Source organism: Anarrhichthys ocellatus, unplaced genomic scaffold (genome assembly GCF_004355925.1).
Source record: "Anarrhichthys ocellatus isolate YVR2014 unplaced genomic scaffold, GSC_Weel_1.0 scaffold57, whole genome shotgun sequence".
In the NCBI taxonomy this organism is placed as follows: Eukaryota; Metazoa; Chordata; class Actinopteri; order Perciformes; family Anarhichadidae; genus Anarrhichthys; species Anarrhichthys ocellatus.
The window spans coordinates 1,090,261-1,109,549 of NW_022280087.1; the positions used below are offsets into that span (position 1 = coordinate 1,090,261).

Below are 19,289 nucleotides of genomic sequence, written 5' to 3' on the forward strand. Positions count from 1 at the left end.
ATATCAATCAATTAAGAACTAAATCGTAGTTATGAAAGCACAACGGAACTGCAGCTGCGTCAGCTTCAAACGGTGCTTTGTATTAAGACTTTAAAACATGTTTACAACGAATAAAATAAGCTCCGCAAAACAAAACTATAAGAAATACATTTCAAAACAGCAGCAGCAAAGGATGAGTACGACAGATGTGGAGTGATGTGTATTGAGTGTTAAAGGACATATACGAGTATCATTCATCACTCATATAGATAGATAGATATATATATAGATATAGATATAGATATAGATATATATATATATATATAGATAGATATATATATATAGATATATATATAGATAGATATATATATATAGATATATATATAGATATAGATATAGATATATATATATATATATATAGATATATATATAGATATATATATAGATATATATATATAGATATATATATATATATATATATAGATATATACACATTATATAAATATAATTATATAAATGTAAACAAAATCCACATCTAAAAAAATAAGAAATGTAATCTAAATCCACAAATATATGTATATATGTATACAGATAACTCCTTGTTGAAAACAATGTGTGACTCAAGCGATGTCAAACACACAAATGCAGTGAAGTTCAAACATGACAAGCAGTTTGTAAATGCAGGTTCAACAGTTTGTATATAAATGTAACATCCAAATATGTTTTTGATGAAATTTTAAAATTTTTACACACATTTATTCGTCATTTTCCTTTACATTTATTTTAAAGCATTTGTGTGCGCATCAGAAATATCAACCAGCTGAGACAAATTGTTTTTAAATCAAATGAGCTAAATAAATAAATATTCATCTGCAGCCTTCTTAGAATACCAAGTTTTTATAATGTAAAAATGTATTTTATATATTTATATTCAAGAACTTCAAATCCAAACACAGAAAAGAAAAGCCACACAGCTGTGTATATATATTTATAAAAAGTATCATTTATTTATTTATCAAAAATGAAAAAAAAAATAAAAATAAAATAAATCACAGTTTGTCATGGATCACTCCACTGCATAAATGAGGCCTGATAGATAGTAGCTATGACAACTACATTCCAGGTCTACATTCTATTAAGTCTGAAAAGACCATTTACCCGAAATATTATTTCACCTGTGTGGGAAAGACAACAAAACCGGGATTCAGGAGGAAAAGAGAAAAACGGGATTGTTGTTGGGATAAAAAATATCCCCTCACCAAAAAACCCAGAGTTGTATTCCACGAGGACCAGCCAGCCAACAAGTTCTAATGAAAGGATGCAAAACATACCTGCCACAAAATAATCTCTTTCAAACACGAGACATCTTAAGTGCAACACTGTGTTTGATCAACTCAAAGATTTTCATGAAAACAAACGTGATGTTAAATACGGTAGGGATGCAGAAATGTAAAGTGTAATGCTAAATGTATCAGAGTATCCAGTGTGTGGTCAGGAGGGAACCAACATGTAAAAGCTGTGCCAACAGATGATGATTATCTGTATGAAAGTGAACCATTGTGTGTCAGAATAAAATGCTAGCGTGGCAAGTTGTGGTTTGGGCTTAAACTGCGGACCGGGTGAATAGATGTCGTTATCGGGGCCGGGCAGAGGCACAGGTTGAATTTAGCAGTGTCATGGTGAAACTCAACTCTGATGGAGGTGCATTAAAGAATTTCTTCAATCTAAACTTCCCCTTTTGCTTTAAAACGTGTCAGAATCACAAGGAAACATTTTTGTGCTATAGCTACTTAAAGGATAAGGCTCAATGTCAACAGATCCCATGTGAAGACCAGAACCATCAATGTGTTCGTCCACCTTTGACTGACTACTGCTCTCAGCTCAAAGACCATTGGTTCCTCAGCTATTTTGTTTTTTTGATAGTTTGTGTACAACAATTGAGCTCTGTGGCCCAGAGGAAGAAGACATGTCAGGTTTGGGATACAGAGTTTAGTAACAATTAACTGTTCAGGTCTTTACACGGGATTTGTTGACAATAACAAACATATAGAATATTGCTTAAGCTCATCCTTCAAACATTTGTGTATGAGACTTGTCAACGTTGGTCATTTAAACCAACAACTATCTGGAAACTATTCAGCTATCCTGCAGCAGACACGGGTCTGAATAAAACTTACTTCATTACAAACCTAAAAAATAGAAACATGTTTGGAGGGGAACATAAAAAACAAAGTTTTAAAATGTTCTCCATTATCAAACAGCTCACTGACTCAATGCACATCATAAATAGCAAGTAAAACAATGGCATCTCACAATTCCGTTTATACAGCCCACTACCTCCCTGCTCCTCTTTATGGAAAACATACCATTGAAATATAAAAATGTAAACAAACTGGCAGTGAGCTACCGAAGCCTTCGCCAGTCGAGTCTCAGTCTGGGCCACGCGTCCGGCTGCACAGGTCATGTTTTCAGGCACTGGTTTCTTACCTCAACCCCTCAAACAAGAGTTCTCCTTATTTCAATGCTACTGCCAGCTGACGCATTGTTAGTGCTGCACCGAATGGCAGGAAACACGGCGACAGACGTTTGGCTGCTTGGATCACCCAATAGCTTCTGATGAAGTCATCTTTACTGCACCCGAAAAGGGAGAGAAGACAGGCGAGGTAAACACCAGCCGATGCCTCTCTGCTTTGAGACAGTGACAACTGTATTCTCTGGTGTTCACAGCTGAACACGAGGACTCCTTGATTTTACAAAAACAAAATCAAGTCCTGTTGAAACGGCTTTCTTTCAAAATTTAGGTTACAATTATTTTTATTTAAGTCTTTTACAAAAACACTTGTCTTGGCTTTTGTTTGGTTGTATGTAATCAAGTGACATGAGGTACTAAATCCATAGTTTTCTCCGTCTTCCACAGCTACCAACGGCTGTTGTGCATTTAGTAAAAACTTGATATTGTCGGTTTGGATCATACTTAAGTTTCACAAGTTCTGGGGGAAAAAATTGAGCTTCTTCCTCTCCTGACAAGCCAGCGGACAAGGACGGTCCTTAAAAATCCGCTGATTTTCCGCGTGACCCAGAATACAGGCGAGATGTGGACCAATCACTCAGAGTCTGACAGGACGATGACCTCGTCTGGGTCACACTGTGTGGCCACGTTGACCTGGAAACAAACACACTCAGTGAGTACAGTGTGATCACGGCTCAATGTTTTCTTGTATTTATCACTGTATAATTTAATTATTAAACAGGTGAAAATCAGACACAGATTACCGGTATTTCATTTCATTCTTAATTTGAGTCATTGTCTGGAGCCCTTTTTCTCTCACATTCTCTTGTTTGAACTTTTGATTTTAGAAGCATCTCCTGAGATACTCACGCCGTAACACTGTGGAGGACAACGACTACTTGTAGGAGGAAACACATCAAATATGTGTCAACGTCGGTTTAAACTGATGTGTTTGTCTTTCAAATGTTGTTGTTGTTGTTTTGGGTGAAAAATCAGTAAAAACAATAATTCCGTACTATTTTTTAATTACTAATGTAATCGATGTGACCTTGATAAAGGATGAGAAACAGCTGTATAACATAATGATGAACATCATCATAAAAAAGATATGGAAATAAGATTTAATAGTGAGACACACACACACGTATAAACTATACCTGGAAATTGTCCTCTTTCTATGAGCACCCACCTTGTTTTTCTTGGGGGGTGGAGTCGACTGAGAGCTGCTGACCATTTCATTGGTTGGAGTGTCTGCTCGGGTTGACTCTGCCTGCTGTGGAGAGTTGCAGCTGAAAACGCCCATATCCAGAGGGACGTCTGCCTCACTGGGGAGGGAACAGGTTTGGGGGGGGGGGGGGGGGGACGACGACAAAGAGTTTTTGTGGGAATATCAGAGGTAAAAGAAAATCAAAAAGGTTAAATTACTTGCCGAAACTTTAATCCAGACAAACAATAATATATTATTATTAATTGAAGAGCACTAGGGCTACAACTAAAGTGGCATTTTAAATGCATTACTGTTTTCTTGACTGTGGAGTCCCAGACTAAGTGAACTTTATCTCAACCTCTGTTCCTCTTCATCAGTGAGAGTATGTGTTGAGCACACAGCACAGCTTAAAAAGGTGCTGATGCAAACTAGAACTGAACAAAAAGTCCATCATTGAAAATCGAGAAATACAGATGTGTTGTTTCGTTAAATTGTTGACCGATTTGCTGGTGAATAAGTAGTAGTCTGACTCGTCGACGTTCATCGAGAGATCACACAGGTGCTGTTGTTTAAGACAAGACCAGGTTGAGTCCTGGACCAGACTGCTTTGACCAAATCAGTAATTTCACCTTGAAAACACAGGAATTGCTGGTCTACCGCTGCACTGATCGTTAGATAGTTTGTGTTATGACTGTGAGTCAGAAGAGTCTGGTGGCTTTGAAGAGAGCAGAAATAACGGCTTCAGCTCCTGTTGAGAAAGGGCTGTCTGGCAGCAAAGTAAAGCTGTGAAAATATTCTAAATATAGCGTACACATGAACTGATATTGACTTGTTTAGGTGTCTAAACTAAGTTTTGCTGCTGCCCCGCCCACAGCAGTGCATTGCTTTGCATCTGTGCTGGTCCTTCTCCAAACAGGGGGCATACCGACCGCCCTCTACTGTAGGTAATACTGTCTGAATAAGAAGCTCATACAACCACACTAAAAAAAAAACAGTTCACCTGAGCTCCTCTTTCCTGTTTTTCATTTGGTCTAAGTTAAGTTAAGTTCATATTTATTGACACTGCAAATATGATTTGCAGTGTCAATATACTTTTTTTAGCAACAATATCTAATACATTCATGTCACATATTTCTCCATGTCATGCAGTCCTAATCTATGAGTAACAAAGCCTTCAGTACCTGTCGTGGACGAGTATATGCTTATTATTTCGGGAGTTCCCTGACGTCGCTTCCTCCCTCTTCCTCTTCTGGCTCCTCGTGGCTCTGAGGCTTGGCGGCGGCGACGTGCCGTTGGTCGTCTGTGTGACACAACTTTCTACGATGACCGCTGGCGACAGCGGCAAAGACACCCCGTTGGCTGTTGCCGGAGAAACGTCTGCAGGGTCCTGAGTGACTTTGGTGGTGCTTACCAGCACGACTGAAACATGATTGGAGGAATCCACGGGCTCCTCTAAGCCTGCATGGTTACCATTAGACAGCAGCGTCTGGTCATCAGTCTGCATTGGCTCTGATTGGCTGGGGCTCTGTCTGGGGGAGGGGAGGTCGGCCAGCGGAGAGATCTGGGGCTTGCTCTCATCAGAAAGAGGACTGAGTCCACTTGCTGGCTCGTCGTCCTCATCTTTCACGCTTTCTTCTTCCCCTGCAGAAACACTTCCTGCCAACCGATCCGTCTGATCCTCCTTGTTGGTGCCTTCACACGCTGGTTCCGCCTCGTTACCGACATCCTCGTCACCGACGTCCTCGTCATCGTCTACAGAAAGAGGGAAATGAATGCAATGAAATCTTTTCTCTCCGTCGCTCCCACTAATACAATCAGAGAGACTTAGTCTAAAAACTGAAGCAAAATATGTCTTAGAAATATGTTAACATCATTTAAAAGTGGCAGGAAACTGGATTTACTGTTGAAACTTCAGAATAAAAAAAAGAAATTTCAGTGAACATCTCTGCTCTTACCTGGTCCGTTCTGCTGGGTGCTGGCCTGGATCTCTTCCTCAATGTCTGGGTCTGATGATTCATCTTCTTCATCGTCATCCTCCTCCACCTCCTCTTCTTCCTCCACCTCTGCCACTCCGTTCACCTCTTTAGTTCCTTCTCCGTTTTCTGATTTGTGGGTCTGAAAATAAGATGTGAGGGTCAAACAAGGAAAAACAGGATTTTAAAAAGAAACAGAGCTGTCAGAAGCAAGATATATGTATCATAATATATTTCTCGAATGTTGAGTTTTATTTCTATATAATTGTATGCATTACTGTGGAGAATGCAAAGATCATAGGGATAAAACAATTCCAGGAACACATTTTCATACATAAAAATGAAACCAAAAGCATGTGAAACACTGAAAGCAGAAGACTGATGATTTTCCTCCTTCCACAGACGCTCTCTTACCTCCTTCTCCTTGCTGTCTTTCTCCAGCCGTTTGGCCCTGTCCTGCTCCTCCGCGTCCTCTTGTTTGATGGCGTAGTTGGTGATGACCTCCTCGAGACGGGACAGAGCCACTTCTCTGTTCGACCGAAGCTTCCGCAGCAGTGAGGGGTCCTCCAGAGCCGGGTCAGTGGCTTTAGAGGGGGGGTGGGGGGGAGAAGGGATAGATGAGGCAAGGGCGAGGACAATTAATTAAGAGTCAGATAAGAGATGGGCAAAGAGAGATAGAACTTTGTCTTTGCACCAGTGTGGTCCCGTCAACCAAGTCAAATGTAAAGACACGGCACTTCTTAAAGAGACAGTGTGAAGGATGTTTTGGCATCTAGAGGTGCGGTTGCAGACTAACCCCTCCACTGACTCCTCCCTTTCCAAGACTGCGGTCACGTGAGCCGTCGAATGCAAAACCAGGGTAACATCATTTGCCTACATACCATAGCAACACTCCTTTAGGAGCAACGGAGGTCACGGTACACCGGTGTTGCACTCTGCGGCTCACGTTACCACAGTTTCACAAGCGTGTCGGAGAACTACGGTGGCCTCCGGGTAACTTAGGAAAATGAAAGGCTCTCTATGGAGCCAGTGTTTGGTTTGCCCTTTGTGGGCTTCTGTAGAAACATGACGGTGCAACACGGTGGACTCCGTGAAGACGACCAGCTCTCTGTGTAGATATGAAGGACTCATTCTCAGCTAACAAAAACAAGATTCTTAAGCGATTACAAACTCAAGAACAACATTATTATGAATATTGAATTCCATTTTTGCTAAAAAGATCCCCTGAAATGCTACATCCTGGCCCTTTAACGCAGTAAATCATGTTTTATACACTCAACACAAAGTGTCCAAAAGTTGTTCAAGCCTTGAGAGGAAAGTAGGCGTTTTAAAAACAAGGGTGGAAAGAATTGCACTTCATATAAGACAAATTTATGGAATAGCTGTAGCACGGAGCTGTACATGAGTAGCTGGAACGTTTATTGAACTTTATTAATCTTTTTGTGTTTACCAACAGACCAAAGAAAGTGTCAACTATAATTACTTCCAAACCCTTGAAGACGTCGACATTAACATTTCTATCCATACTAATGCGCTGCACGAGACACTGGGTGATTGTTGAAGTGGGATCGCCCTTAAAGGTTTGTTCAAACCAGAAAATAAAGGTTTCTTGTGGTGCATTTGTGTTGATAACCTGCGTAACGTCAGAACAAAGCATTCTAAGAGTCAAGTCTGCCACAGCAACCGGCAGACAGTCTCACCAGGCTTGTAGGCGTCAGTGAGGCGCGAGCCGAAGTTGTACACCAGGTCCAGGTGGCGTCTCTCCTGCATGCAGCGCCAGGTCTCTCTGAAAGCCTCCTGGGCGATCTGGTCCAGCTGTTTTCGGCTCAGGCACAGGTTGTGGCGCTCATTAGCGCGCAGCACCTGCTGGAAGATGTCTTGGAAATCCGGAGGGTTCCGCTGCGCCTCAGGACTGTTGATGAAACGCTCGATCTGACGGGAGGAAGAAACGTAGGGCAAGGGATCAGGAGCCGATCACATTCACCCACGTAAAAATACAGCAACAGCTTCTCCAACATCACCAGTTCATGCATGGCACATAGTTATGTCTTTGTTTTCTCATGTCACTTTGCTTCTATAGGACGTTCTGACTGATCCCGCTCCGACTCCCTTAACGTATTATTATCACGTCTTGTGTGATATTTATATTCCCCCAAAAGTTGATTAAATATGTATCTGACACATTGAAATAACAGCTGTTGACTCATTACTAAATTTGCCACACCTTTTTTTTTTTATGAGCTACTTTATCCAAATACTGAAGGTCCTGCTTCAAAAGCATGAAGATATAACTATTGATACAATAGAAATAAAAGTTAAACTCTGGATAGTTCCAATTTACATCAACTCATTTTGGGGTTCTGCATTTTTCTGTTTTGTATCGTGCTTTTTGAAAACCTAAATAAAGAGAGTAATAGTGATCAAATCTTGCTGTGAGCAATAATAATCCTGTTCATGCAAATAAGAGTTCAGCTGTGAGACATTTAACATGGTAGATGCACAACCTGGTGTCAGCTCATACAAAATGAATACTGCTGAACTTAAGATATACCTAAGCGGGTCAGAGGTCACTACCAACATCTACTATGGGAGCCAGGATCAAGATAAAACAACCCAATCACACTAAGTTTCACCCAGCCTGTTACTGTCCAGGACATTTAAACGGACTAAAGCAACCACCAGCTCACCTTCCTGTTGATCTCAGGATAACGAGTGCTTTTGTAGGGGATCCTCTGCTCAATGACTCGGCCCGTTAGTGTGCTGCACTCCTTCAGTTCACACAGCTTTTCATAAATCTTTATCATCTGGAAGAGAAGAAGTAGAGGACAGAAGAAGAGGTGTGACTAGCGGTCACACAACCTGGCATTTGACAGCTTTCAGCCGTGTTTATCAGCAGTGGAGCCCTGAGCCTAATCAACCTGCAGGCTCACCTTGCGTTTGAGCTTGTGTTCCTGGATGTATAAAGAGTCCTCAGTTCCCAGGTCATCTAAATTCAGCTCGGCCTGCTGCAGGCGGCAGATCTCGTCGTTGTACACCTTCAGCAGGTTCTCCAGGTACGCTATCTGAGAGAAATTGAGAAAGTGAAGGGTCAGTGTGTTTGCCGACACAGACTCATAAGTTTAGGCGATTCATCCTGGTTGCTTGTGTTTCCCGTATCAAGTTGTATGTCGGGGATGAAAGGAAAAAGAAGAATTAGTTGCGATTGGTTAATGGTTTCTAGGCTACCAAGTAAAAACAGGTGACAACTACACCTTAGTGAGGTACTAATTGCATTAAAGACATTGTATAAGCTGATCAAAATCTGAAAAGAAATACCTTTATGTGTCCATTAAAAACCAATATACATTAAAAAATCCATCACAAACCCATCACATTCATCATTCATACTTTTATGCTCTTTAATGTGATCTTTATCTGTTCTACTTTTATGAATAGTACTTCATAAACACTGAAGAAACTTGAAAAGTGCCATAAAAATCCTATTTCTAATTATTCATCACATGTCTAGTGTTCAACACTAACCTGTTTCCTGGATGCCCTCTTTGCCTTTTTCTCTGCTTCCGGTCCCTCCTTGTTGTTGCCCTCCTGCAGCCCTGAGGTGGAAGGTTGCTTATCCCCCGCTGCCGGTTTTACCCCGTCCTCTTCCTCATTCATCTCATCTTTACTCTCGTCTTTCCTTTTGGGCAAATCAGAGGTAAACTGGACAGAACTTGATGAGGTAGAAAGCCCGGGTTCAACCTTGGTGAGGGCCTGCCTCCTCTTCGCTGCATGCTTCCTGAGTGCAGTGCAGAGTTCATTGATGTAGACAAAGGTTTTGGACCGGTTTGCCTGAGTGTGAGTCAGACATCGTCCCAAGGTGTTCCTGAACTCCACGGAGAACAGATACTCTGGGGAGGCCTTGGCATGCTTGGTTTGGAGGAAGGTCAAGACCTCGGGGCAGTCCTGGGTGTGAGTTGAGCAGTGCTCCACGAACTAGGATGAAGGAGTAGAGAAAACACCCATGATGACAAGGCAAGGTGACAGAGGAGGGAGAGAGAGAGGAAAAATGATAAACGCCCTTACAGCAAACATCATCAAAACTATACATGCGTGTGCATGTTGGCCGTCCAGACCGGTTAGCAAGCTTGACACTTTTTAAAATTAAAACTGTTAACAGCATCAAAATGTCTGCTTGTTGCATGGTCGGTTGTCAGAATAGATGTTCAAACAGTGGACTCAAGTTCTGGGGAATTCCGACAGGATCGCGACCGTTTCAGTCTAACGAGTGACTGAGTTAACCGGTGACTTTCAGTCGAATGCGTCCGTGGTTGCTCGTAGTAACTTATGGTTGGCATAGATAATAAACACACGAGCATGTATTTAAAATATATCTAGCCACTAAATATTGGGCCACTTGCTAATGTAATCTACACACATCACTACCAGCACACAGATCTAGAAAGTCAATTTGTTTAGGTTGCATCCGCGACCTTTGGTGGCTGATGCGCTTTCATATCTTGACAAGCAATTGCAATCCGGCATAATTCTGTTGCATAACTGCGTGCGCACACTAGCGCATGTCTTCATTTTCACAAACTGTAAAAGGTCGTTAAGAACACGTACAACAGCACTTTGTGATTCAGGTTTGTTCCAGTTTCAATGTAATGTGTCATTATAATTACGACTATCTGGTATTTATAAGTATCGTCATTAGTTACAATGGACGTTTGTGTATCTACATTATCATGGGGTACAGAGATCAATGCAATGAAAAGTGAAAAGTATGAGCACACTGGAATAGGCTTCATGACTTCTTCAAAAGGGAGCTTTTCATTCCAGCGTGTATATTAGTTGCCATTTCATACAATACCCCCAATTCCATCAAGGAGAGAAATAAACAGCTACCAGCCAAAGGTTAATATACTTTGGACTGGACATTTACCACTGTTATTCTAGCAGAAAGCCAAACAATTATATTGTCACATTTCTAAATAATCGACAAGGTTTGCGTAAACACACTCAGTTGTGCCCCTTAACCGTCTAACCTCACCTCAGTGAACAACTTCTGATTCTCAGCCTGCAGAACATGCGTGTCCTTCTTCACTGAGGCGAAAGGCGACTGGGTAATGTGGGTAGGGGGGGGCAGGCTGCTGAGCTCTGCGTGGCAAGACTTTTTTGGCTGGTTGATGAGAGGACGAGGCTGAGCAAGAGGGTTGAGGCCTCTCCTCTTCATCATCATCAAGGACGATGATCTTATCCGCCATCGAAGCGGGAGCCACCGCCATCCAAAACGTTGGTGATTTCTGCTTTCAGAAAATAAAAACAGGGAGAATGTTGATCAGGACAACTGAAAGTACAAGATGTCAAACAAGCAGAAGGATGTTGAAGATCAAACAATATGAAAGTTGCAGTGTTCTGGTGGAACATGAGGGAATTGGTGGGTTTAATAACAATACTGGTGACAAATAACTGATGTATATTTTGTATTAATAATCGAAATAAGCTCGTAACTAAAGCTGTCCAATAAATGCAGTGGAGTAATAAGCACAATATTGGCTTCCCAAATGTAGTGGCGTAGAAGTATAAAGTAGCATTAAATGGAAACACTCAATACAAGTACCTCAATATTTTACTAAAGTACAGTACTTTTAGACGTTCTTGTTAGACTGCGAGTAGCATTCATGAATTCAGACCATCAGGGATAAAAGTGAGAAATATTTTCAAATCTACTATATTGTAATTCATTCCCATATGCATACTGCTCAGAGTAATCTCAGTGACGGCTCTTCTGCCAACAGTGCTGGTTCTCTTCATCTACTCATAGGTCTGGCTCATACACTGTATACATATCTGTAGATAAAGAGGGTCTGGCTGTGCGAGACTACTTTAGTCGTAGGTGTGGGGCATGTACGGAGCCCCTGAAGGGACATGGTAGATTGTTAATGGGGGGGGGGGGGACGGGACGGGACTTTGGCGTTTGTGAGGTGAAACAAAAGAAATAAAACTCGCGTTGTTTTTCGTGGCTCGCCTCACAAACGTCAAAGTATTTTCTCTAACTATATAATGACCCTTCAGCGGCTCTGTACCTCTGATACGTGTAATAGTTTGTTTGATATTCTCCCTCCCTTTGTAGATAGTTTTACTTCATATAGACAGTAAAATACACTGAAAGAAGGCCATATGTTTGTGAATTTAGCTATGACTCTCTAATACTACCCCATACTTCATGGGCAAGCAACGACGCCATTTAACATGAGCATTACGTTATCCGTGGTTTAAGAAACGAAACTAACAGTCAGACAACAGTAAGTGAAGGTAAACAACGACGTGATCGAAGCTTGATGACATATTGAGGTTAGCTTTATGACAGACAAAAAGCTATCAAATGGAAATAAAGGTTAGCACTATAACACATTACGACACACTCACAAGTGCCTTACCTCTTGTTTATGAGCCGTTTGACGTGAAGACAAAAAAAGATAATGTTTCACCACAATGCACCATTAAATTCTGTGTTCAGTTATGCTAACGCTCGTTAGCATTAGCTAGCTAGTTAGCATTGTGACAAGTAGCATTAAGTGCGCGAAGTAAGAAAATAACGAGCTGGAAGAAAAGCCAGTGTCTTGTTTTTAAGACATAACCCAACGTTACTATACAAACAAATCCACGATACTATTTAAAACCATATTTCAATCCCACAGACTTTCTGTCTTTCTACCAAAACAATGCTCATCAACTTCGCTATGCTGTCGACTCAAAATCGCTAGACTTGTCGAAAGTGTACCCGCTAAAGTCCTACCAGCACCAACGCCTCTGATTGGTTCATAGATGGTTTACGGCCAGTAATATCGTTACCCATTGGGTGATTTGCTCCCCTTGAGTACCATTGCTATATTTTGATAATTTGTTTAACAGACGTCAAAATCCAGGAAGTGCATTAAAACCTATATACAGATGATTAAAACCTAAACGTAACGTTATATAATAATTAACGTTGTGTCAAACACCAATTCTAACTTGAATGCGCTCACTTAAATCGAATAACACAAACAACAAACATAGTGAACATAAAGAGACGCAGGAAGAGCTATTTCACGTTTGCGTTAATCTCATAGATGTCAAATTAAAGACATTTGTTTCTCCCAACCTTGACATATTTTCATACTTTAAATGTATTTAATAATTATTTCAAAATGATTGATAATAAATCATAAATGTATGGTGAGTTGCTGGTATGAAACAGTTCTGTTTTATGTATTATTTCATTTCTTAGTATTATGTCTCTCTATTCTGTCTAAGATTCTAACACGTTTTAGTTAAAAACACAACTCCGAAACAATTTAGTTTTATTCTGAAAGGGACAACGGAAGTTACACTTTCTCATTAATGCTAGCTTGAGTTCACTTTGTTGGAACATCAGTCAACTTTTACACTTTGTATTTTACTACTCTCAAACTTTGAGAGAAGTTCATCACAAGGTTTTTTTATTTAGAAATATTTCTCATCCCTGCGGAATTAACAGCAAGAAAATAAAAACAGCCCAGTCATTACAGTCTGTTAAAATACTGCCCTATGAATTCATTTAAGAAGACACATTTTCCCTATTATACTATCATAAATGAACACGTGACCATTTTCAGTTTGTTTTCCAAGAATGTGGCACTTTAATTATAATCTTTGAATTCTAACACAAATTTAGATTTTCCGTGGGGTAGAACTATGTGCTCTGTTTGTACCATTTCCTTCACACGTCTATAGAAGTTGAATAGTGCATTAGCACAGGCTGTTGGAGCATCATTCCTACCAACACAAAATGAAAGCAATACCACTCTAACACACAAGTAACAAAAATGTCAGAATATACATACATTATTTTTTCTATATTTACAAAAACAAGATTCTGTTTGTGGGTTTGGACAGTTTAGTCCAATAGTAATTTTACTGCCCTGGATCATTTATAAACAATGTTAATTTAATTCTTTCTGTTTCTTAAACATAGCGGAAAATCATATGGAAGCATTAACATCTTCAAATTGAAGCTGATATTTCAACACTATTTCAAAATTCCTCTAACTTTCTGGCACCCTTCCAGTGTCTGTGACAAAATATAGTATGCAAACAGTGGGAGGACAATAAGATATAACAGCTATATCGCTTTAAAGTGACAGAAATATCACAAAAAACATGTTTAGACTGAGCAGAAGCCCTTTGCCACTGATACCCTAGCAGAACTGGACCTGTGAAAAAAAGGTAAAATTGAGAGACACAATAGCCTTAAACTAAAAGACATAACTGTCTGGAGGATAGTCACTTCTGAAACCCCATCCTAGATATCAAAACAGACAGGCTTGTTGGTTCAGTATCACACTTCCACAGCAGTTGACTTCGTTCTTCTTTACTTGTCTTTCTGTAAGTAGAAGTGGAAAGTTATTATTGAAATGAGACATGCAAAACACCCGGGAGCAGCACCAGGATTATAATAAAGTACAAGTAGACAAGTGGTCTGTGTGAAAACATTCAGAATTATACATTTTGTGAATAAATATTTGAAAAGGTAACATTACCTTGTCTTGTTGACCAGCCTCATCTGAGCCTGTGTGCAGTGAAAAGATAAAAAAGTCATATACAGAAATGGAATTGAAATATATTAATGCATCTTATTAAATATCAATCTGTCTTGCAGTTTAAAATAATGAAATGGGTGCAGACAATCGATTATTACTGTTAGTATACATGGCATTCTTTCTGGATTATTTGTTACCTGAGCTGGTGAAGGTCCAAGAGACGAACTTTATAAGACCGTAGAGCACCAGCGCTACACCGACCATTGCCATCGAGTCCTCAATGGAGGGGGTGCTGAGCCCTGAAAAGACAAAAGAGGAGTTTAAACATAATTGATTCCTATACATTTGACTTGCATCTTAGTCGACAAGCTTAATGAAAGTAATTCATTTTAAGAGTTACATATTCCACCAGAGCCATCACACAGAGTAGATGTCTTAAACTAATCGTATCTCCGTTGAAAATATGTTAAAGAGGATGAGCTTTGCCATTCATGAGTATGTTTTACTGGCCAAACAGCATACAATGACCATAATCCAGCTCAATGAGTAGCAGTCTCTCTATGACATATGTCAGATTCATTATGTCTTTAAATGATGATATTCAAGGTGTGACTGCTGGTGAACACATATCTATTGTATGTATAGATGTAACTAAATGCAGGGGTGGATATCCAAGCAGGTAGACATTCACTGTTCATTGAACTAAAGGTGCAATGTGTAATACCTGTCCACCCGCTCCAAAAGCATAGGGGGCAGCATTTCACCTCTACACCTGAGTCCATACAATCACAATTTACAGTTGTTTTAAAAAAAAAGACAACTACTAACTAACAGCAGGGCAAGAATACGTAAATTCGGAGTCAAAATAACACTACTATTTTATAATCTTCACGTGTGCCACAGGCCCATAGTTAGCCATCTGTGTGTTTACTGTGCCACTAACTGTGCTATGGTCTGTGTAACGTCTTTGTGCTTTCTCTCCTCTCAGGCTTCCATGGATCGTGGTTATATCTGGTCCCTGGTCCTTCCTCCTGCCGTGGTCCTGCTGACACCCACTGCTACTATCATTATTATTAGTAGTCACATTGCTATTACTATTGCCGATACCATTACTGCTTTTGTTATCATTGTTATTCTACTATATCCACTTCTGATGTTAATATTAGTAGTCATCATTTTTCCATCATTATTCTGCTTACTACTCTCATTACATGAATCATGTATGTGATATGCATTGAATGTGTTGTAACTCTGTTGTGTTGTTCATTCTGTACACATGACATCTATCACACTTCTGTCCTGATAGAGGATCCTCCTCTGTTGCTCTCTCCAAGGTTTCTTCCTGTTTGACAGTTTGTCTGGTGGCAGAGACAAGAGAACGACTGTAGTTCTTCGTCCTGGGCTGAGGGCAGACTGGACGCTACAGTGACTCACCCTCGCCTCTCCACGTCTTTAACGTAACGTCAGCAATGTAAGCTCTTCACACTCTGTTGATAATGTTCACTCATTTTTTTTCAATGTTTTAAAGTAAAATCTTACACATTGCACCTTGTAAATAGAAAATGGCATCACATAACTGTAACGCTTCCTTTAAAACCAGGAAAATGCAACATGTAGGCTACAGTATATTATAATAACCAAAATTTCAAATAACATCGGGTTTTACATTGATATGCCTGCCTTTTCTAATTGAACCATTCCTGGCAACATGCAGAAAAATCACCACCTGGCCTCTACTTATTGAACAAAAACGTTCAAACCCACTGACGCCGAAAGAGCTTCATAAATGTCTTAGACAATAAATCATTCAGCCTTACCAATGACATTGAGGGTCACGCTGGCCCGTCGTGTGCCTCCAAGATGGACAGCCACACAGGTGACCTCCCCTCCTGGGCCCAGGTCCAGCTTGGTTGTGTCCAGCTCCAGCCGGGTGCTCTGGCTATAGGTTCCATCCCAGGCCTGCCTGTGGCCCGTTACGCTGCCTGATCCTAGAGGCCTGGACTTCCCATCGGTGCCTTTGAACTCCCAGCTCAGTTCCAGGGAGAGGGGGGCAAAGCCGGACGCCTCACACTGGACAGTCAAATTCCGGCCGGGAACAGCGAGGGGCAGAGGGGACGGGTGGATGGAGAGGGATGGAGGTTCTGGGTAGAAGGGGAAAAGAGCGGAGGAGCAAAGAAAAAAGGAAAGACGGTAAGAGAACGTTAATAACAATCTGGTTCAATGAAATCTAGGTTCTTCTGGAGCTTATGAGCTCCTAATTTCCAAACGGAATAATTAGTTTATTTCAGCGTTGTATGACAGCAGATACTAAACAATAACAGTTTCCCCTTTCCCTCACCTATAATCTCAAGCTCCAACGCCACCTGAGCCACAAGGTACGGCAGATACACCGTACAAATATACATCCCGGAGTGACGCACTTTAGCCTCCAGCAGGATCAGGGACGCATTCCCTTTCTGGCGCAAACCCTCAAAGTCCAGCGTGGCCCCTTCCTCTTGGACATCAGCCAAGCGGTCCGTTTTGCCGTCGTAGGCCAGAACCAAGCGTCCGTCGCCTCGGAACTGGTAGCGCCACTCTACGGCAAAACCCAACCCGGACAGAGGCGAGGAGGGGTCGACCCAGAAGCCGCAGTCCAGCAACACTGGTTCCCCAAGTCTGGACTGCACCGAGACGGTTTTAGTGGTCACACTCAGGATCACTGAGGAGACAGACAGTGAGGAGGAGAGAGTCAAGTCAATTACATTTTTGTGTACGCATCTCAACCATGTTGTGGGTGGCCCTTGGTAACAATCATCATTTTTCGGACTGGTCTTCTGTGTCATAAATCATTACCATCCTGCTCTTTGGTTGCTGTGGGAGCACGCGTGATAGTGGAAATGGCCAGCTGTCCGTTGAGGCCCTGAAGGGCGGTGGAAAACCAGTCAGCCTGCAGGTAAATGGGGCTGGAGGCGGAGTCTGTGAGTGGAGCGACCCATTTGAGGGTGGAGGGCTGCGGCAGGAAGGGGTTGATCTCACACTGGGGCTTCTCGACTGAGCCTCTGGGAGGATTGAGAGAGCGGTGGCAGAGAGTGGCAGCTGGGTCTGAGTAAACAGGAGTCAGACGGGTCACATGTTTCCGTCGCTATGGTTAAAAGCAGGTCACAGATGCTCGCTCTGCTTCTACGTAAAAGAAATCAGAAAATCTAAAGAGGGAGATGGCAGAGAGATAAATACTAGGAAAATCACAATACTTTTTTGTTTCCTTTTCTGATACCTTTCTAGTTAATTATGGAATACTTGGCTGAGAAATTCAAGTTTAAGCCTGGAAAAAAATAAATGATGAAATTAAGCCACACTGAACCCATAGATCTATATTATTGATGTAATATTAAACACGAAAGGTTTGTTCTATATGTAAAAAGAAAAAAAAGTGTAGAGGACGCAGAGAATACGTAGCTAAAACATGATTGCTGCATTTGTGTAGCGCATCTATTTAATGCTCTCCATTTACTTTGAAGGTATACAGAAGAGTACACACACACACACACACACACACACACACACACACACACACTGAATTACACCCAGTGCATACAGAATTCTCTCTCACACATCTACATACATGTGCGGTCACACATCCCGTTCTGCGTGTCATTTTGAACTGACCGCTGATAAAGTAGACTCTGTCGGGGTCGATGTTGGACGGAGCCTGTTGGGTCTCTGCGGTGTGGCGGTCTGTTCGGACGTGAAGCAGGGATTTCTCCTGGCTTGTAGCTGCAGCTAAACCTCCTCCTCGACCCGTCTTCTCCTGCACCAACCAGCACTCCAACACTGGACAGCTGCTGCTGCAGGCTTCAGACAATAGATCCAACAAGAAAGGAACAATATAAAAACAAAGCCACAGTGGAACAGGAATATAATACTCAGATTACACTATATTCTGATATTAAAGTCCACAGCATTTTGTATTATTCAGTGGCAACACTCCAAAAATCCCCTAATATTTACCAATAAATCGTTGTGTCTCTAGTATCCTTCCACAACCTTTTATGGAATCGATCTACTATAAAATAAGTTAATGTCATTGGAAATACAAAAACACATCAGGACATTGCAAGAATCAAACCCTAAACCCTATGACTCCCCCTTTCGGGAGCTAAATACTCTGTGGCTGACTGAAGTGGTTCAGAGTTTTGCTTTCACTTTTATTCTCTTTGCTCTTTTATGTCAATGTTTAGACATTAAACAAAACTTCTGACAGAGTGGGAAGTGTTCTGTAGAAAGTCGAACACAGTTCGGCCTATGTGCTGTATCATCATGTCTATGTTTTTCAGCTGTCTCGTGTATTCATTCAGTGAGACCTCGAGTTGTTGTTTCCGGGAACACTTTCGGCCACGAGAGCGCGCTGCTGCACTGACCGCTTCACACCAACGTCCCTTTGGAAATGTACCTTCATTTAAAGTAATCCATGTTAAAGTTAACAGTGTGCGATGAACAGGACATTGTTTCACACGTTATATTACGTGAATGCATTCCATGCTTGATTCGGTGTATGAAGAATCTGACGGAGAATCACATATAACTATATTTAAATAGTTTGAGTTTTAAAGTTAAAGTCATGCACACGACTCCATTGTCAACTTATACTTATAGACAGCTGTTTTGCTATAGGTATTGACTTTTCTATAATATTATTAAGTATATAAGCAACAGAATATCTTAATACATATTTTCCAAATTTGCTGCAGTTGAAGATATGCACATTAATATGAATGTTCATGTTGTCCACGGAGCTCATGTCATTACATGAGAAAACACGCATCGGTTATATTTCTGGTCTATGGTAGGCTATGTGGCAGCAGCAGAGGCAACATATCGACGACGGATTCAATTATTCGACTGTTAGCGCAACCTCACCTTTAATGAAGCACACCACTGCAACCAGCGACAGTTTGTAGATCGTAGAGCAGTTCGTCATGATTGTGTCTTCTTCTTGCTGTCTGACACTCAAACAAAGTAGACTTTATCGCGCTGGTTTTCCCCTTCAACTAGAGGTTCATTTTAGTTTCACTTTCACGTACAAGCTAGAAAAAACAAAA

The 19,289-nt window shown here is 41.1% G+C and overlaps 2 protein-coding genes across 2 annotated transcripts; both read right to left on the bottom strand.

The window, feature by feature from the left end:
- Window positions 1–2,775: 2,775 nt before the first annotated feature.
- On the bottom strand, window positions 2,776–12,527 carry daxx (death-domain associated protein). Its single transcript, XM_031871363.1, is given in 12 exon segments — window positions 2,776–3,142; window positions 3,678–3,813; window positions 4,877–5,447; window positions 5,651–5,810; window positions 6,083–6,252; window positions 7,369–7,600; window positions 8,356–8,472; window positions 8,599–8,730; window positions 9,191–9,640; window positions 10,698–10,784; window positions 10,786–10,950; window positions 12,088–12,527. Coding segments are annotated over 11 exon segments (2,262 nt in total). The 5' UTR covers window positions 10,933–10,950; window positions 12,088–12,527; the 3' UTR covers window positions 2,776–3,082.
- A 753-nt stretch (window positions 12,528–13,280) lies between these two features.
- On the bottom strand, window positions 13,281–19,266 carry tapbp.1 (TAP binding protein (tapasin), tandem duplicate 1). Its single transcript, XM_031871220.1, has 8 exons — window positions 19,108–19,266; window positions 17,857–18,042; window positions 17,044–17,292; window positions 16,550–16,909; window positions 16,029–16,352; window positions 14,409–14,510; window positions 14,212–14,240; window positions 13,281–14,054 (listed from the first exon to the last, which is right to left on the bottom strand). The coding sequence occupies exons 1-8, from the start codon at window positions 19,166–19,168 to the stop codon at window positions 14,043–14,045; spliced, it is 1,323 nt and encodes a 440-aa protein (XP_031727080.1). The 5' UTR covers window positions 19,169–19,266; the 3' UTR covers window positions 13,281–14,042.
- Between the last annotated feature and the right edge of the window lie 23 nt (window positions 19,267–19,289).